Below are 4,041 nucleotides of genomic sequence, written 5' to 3' on the forward strand. Positions count from 1 at the left end.
ATTTTTACTTTTAAACCTGTGACCTTTAAAAAAAACATATCTTTAACCATTAATTCTACTCTTAACCATTAAATCTACTGTAGCTGTAATTTTGATATATCAGATTTCCCTATCATTTAATTCAAATTTATATTACTATTAACCTTTAATTTTTAATTATTACATGTTAAAGATTCATTGGTATAAGTTATTCAAAATTTATGCCCATGCAAAGGATTCACTGGTATAAGTCTTTTAAAGTTTATGCCAATAATTCAGTAGCAAGAAAGAATTCCGTTCGTCACACAGAATAGCTTTTGATTTTCTTCATGCAAAGGTTTCATGGGTATAAGTTTTATTAACTTCATGGCAATAATTTAGTAGCAAGTAATAATTTTGTTCGTTGTACGGAATTGATTTTTGCATCGCTTTTACAAGTTAAATTTCAGGGGGGAGGTTAAGAGCTAGGAAAACCCAATTCTCAGATACATAATACCAAAGAAGGGTTTATTTAAGTTGAAAACAGAGGCGACAAACCAGCCAAAATATATGGTGAGGAATTCTTCCTTGTATCTCAGAGCATCTTATTGAATGTGGGTATAGTTCTCGATAGTTGAGCTGTAATATTGTATAACATTTTGGCTGGGGAAAGCCGGAATTAATCAAGGGAATTTAGAGACAGGTGAAAGAAAATGAGCTTCAGTGATTTCTTGAAGGGGCAACTTTTCATCCTCATACAATGGCTGTATGCGATCTGGCAGATTGTCAGGGACACCACCTTTGTAAATTCTGTCTATTATCTCTGCCAAATGGCAATAAAGGGCCAGCTGAAGTTTTTGTTCAGAAGGAACACACACATTGAGGAAGACGCCTATGGTGTTCCTTACACTAAACTGGAAGATGGAAACGAGAAACCCGATGTTATACACATATCTAAGAAATATAGTCTTGGGAAATCATATATACCATCAAGTCAAGACTTCAAGGCACACTATTAAGTTGATTGACTATAACTATGCTTGGTATACCGTTGAATTCAATGGAAGTTTTTACTTATGCCATCAAAACATACTTTTCGAGTGGGCGATGTATGATATTCATGATGGTATGATTCTGTTAAAGGAAGTGGAGCTCGTTGCCAACGAATTGGTTATGGGGACAGTCATCAGCAAAGAGGAAATGTTTGAAACTATGCTTTCCAAGGAGTACCACATAAATGAGTTGTATGCACCCTGCATATTCGGAAAGCAATATAACATTTCATGGAATGTGTGGCTTTCTGCCTTCCTAGCGACGATACCCCTGCTATTACATGCCAAGGGATTGTCTAATCCATCAGCTCTCTGCACGCTCATTCTGATTATTGTAGATTTCGTAAGGACCCCTTTGTTGAAAGTGTACGAGCATTTCATGTCTTATTTAACCAAAGCAGTGAAGTTGTGGATATTCAGAAAGTGCAAGCTTCTTTATATTTTCTTCAGTTGGTTTAGCAAGAGATGGGCAGCTTGTGATAGGAGGTATGGCTATGCTTATTACACCACAAAAGAAAAAGAAAGAAGTGTTTTCCCCGTAACTACATTTGTTAAATTCAAAAATTTGGATGATTGCAAATATGTTGATGTGGTACAGAGAGCAAAGCCTTGCATAGAATCATATGGATTTCAAATCAATAATGGTATCATACACTCAGCAGAATTGAGCTATGGTGAGTACTGCTTGTACGTGAAGGTCAAAGAAGGATTTTTCGTATCCAGTGTAGATGCTCTGACCATGTTCAAGTATAATGATTAATCATATCTCAAAACTTGAGTTGGATTTGGAATTCTTTGGCAAAATTTTGAAAATGGGGGAATTAGTCCTCAGGGGTGTGGCGAAGATCCCGGAGATACAAATACTCTTGTCGACAGTTAAGATGTTTCTGGATCAAAGGCAAGAAAGAAGAAATGAGGTCAACTTATTGCAGGCAACGGGCAACATCGATATGAAGGAGGAGCATCCGAACCCAGGTGGAGAATGGGACATAACGGATGAATGGAGTAAAAAGCTGCAAGGGGCACACTCAGTCGTGAACGTTACAAAAGGTACTCAGCGTTCCGTCTGCAATATATATTAACCTATGTTTTATTAACATTATGCAATATATATATATATATACATATAAACAGATGTTTTTCTAATATTTTCATTATAATTGTGTCTGGAGTATTCATTAAAACTGTTTAGGTTGGGCTAAGAGCTCTTTTGATTTAAGGAAATAGGTTAACTGTTTAAGATGCAGAGGTATTTGTCAGGAGTGAACATCTGACCCCTTGCTGCCCTCCTGGGCCGCTTGGGTCTCTTGGTTTTACTTGAATGACAGTGTTGAGTTGGTCTATTTTTGCTGATGACCACCAGTAATAACTATCCTCACTGGTGGTTTTACAACTGAATTATAATAAATTTTTCCACCATATAAAAACCATTCCATTATAATAATCTGTAAAAAAAAACCATCCATTATAATAATCTGTAACAATTAGTTATAGACTTTATTTCCTGTTACATTTCACTGATTGCTCTCAGCTGTTCTGCATTTCTTTATTTTTCTTGCTTTTCTTTTGAAATAGTTACAGATGATATTCCGGATTTAGTACTCTAGACACATTTCATGCCATTGACAACATTTCATTAATGGCAACTGCAGCATCCGATGCTTTGGTCGTCGAGAAATTAGAAGGAGATTACCTTGATTATAGGCTTTATTACCTGTTACATTTCACTGATTGCTCTCAGCTGTTCTGCATTTCTTTATTTTTCTTGCTTTTCTTTTGAAATAGTTACAGATGATATCCCAGATTTAGTATTGTAGAAACATTTCATGCCATTGACAACATTTCATTAATGGCAACTGCAGCATCCGATGCTTTGGTCGTCGAGAAATTAAAAGGAGAATGCCTTGCCAGAAAACCCTCATTATTTGGAAAGCGTGGAGATGTACAGGCTGCATTGGCTACGTTGTTTTCCATGAAATGGTATGGAAACAGAATTGATGGAAAGCAAGAGGTAATGGTGGTGGGTGGTCTGCTAAAGACCAGTTTATAAAGGTTGCTAAAGAATTTAGCTTTATGTTGACCACGTTCAATGATCGCGGTGAAGTGTGGGAATGAACACTTCTCTTTCAGAACCCTTCAACGGTTTGCCATAGCTGTCAGTCTGAATGCATCCTCCAAAACCTGAATGGCTTGATTTGCTCAATTAAATCTACGAGTACCGGTCTGTTGTGTCGACGGGAGTCTTTGGTCAAATCTACTGGGTGATAATTTTGGTAGCCGTTGGATCATAGAGCTTGGTTCCTCGCTGTCAGATCATAAAGCTTAGCGTGAATATAATTTGTTTTGATGATGCTAAAATCAGTGGTTGTTTTTACATAGCTTGGCAGCATACCAATACTTTATTCATGATTGCTACTAGAGCAGCCAGACTTGTTTAAATCTGAGGGCTGATAGTAGATTAATAGTTTGATGACTCTGTGAACGTATGAAAACATTTCAATTATAATATATTTTATATTGTTAGGGTTATAAATTTATCAATTTTTTTTTGTAAGCTTGGTAGAACTATGTTTTCATCATGTCTAATACATAACCTAAAATTTAGTGGAGTGAGAAATTGAAGCATTGACTTCACATCAAGGAATGCCTTAACATAGCATCTTATCACCATCTATCCAAGATCATAGAAATGAACTTATTATTATTATTTAAAATAAATAATATATATATATATATATATTAAAAAATTATGTAACAAGATTATTAATTATAAATATTCATTTTTATGTTATAATGGAAAATTTGAAATTTGAAATAGGTTTTTCTCCAATATCATAAGCTATTATCACACTTTATTAATGTCATATGGTCAAGAAGAACCTAATTCATGTTAATATGACATTTTTTAAAATTAATTAATTTAATTTAAAAAAAATAAAGACTTAACTATATGTAAGATAAATTTCAATAATTAATTTTGAATAATCTTAAAAATATATTTTAAAATATTTAATAGAAACCAAACCTTTAC

The 4,041-nt window shown here is 34.4% G+C and overlaps 1 protein-coding gene across 1 annotated transcript; it reads left to right on the forward strand.

Moving 5' to 3' along the window:
* Positions 1-1,840: 1,840 nt before the first annotated feature.
* LOC149244481 (phosphoenolpyruvate carboxylase-like) lies at positions 1,841-3,483 on the forward strand. The gene is made up of 2 exons (XM_089368011.1): positions 1,841-2,060; positions 2,873-3,483. The coding sequence occupies exons 1-2, from the start codon at positions 1,892-1,894 to the stop codon at positions 3,058-3,060; spliced, it is 357 nt and encodes a 118-aa protein (XP_089224137.1). The 5' UTR covers positions 1,841-1,891; the 3' UTR covers positions 3,061-3,483.
* The last annotated feature ends 558 nt before the right edge of the window (positions 3,484-4,041 follow it).

Source organism: Pinus tabuliformis, chromosome 8, assembly GCF_031772625.1.
Source record: "Pinus tabuliformis cultivar Carrire ecotype Pingquan chromosome 8, CPIR1, whole genome shotgun sequence".
Taxonomy (NCBI): Eukaryota; Viridiplantae; Streptophyta; class Pinopsida; order Pinales; family Pinaceae; genus Pinus; species Pinus tabuliformis.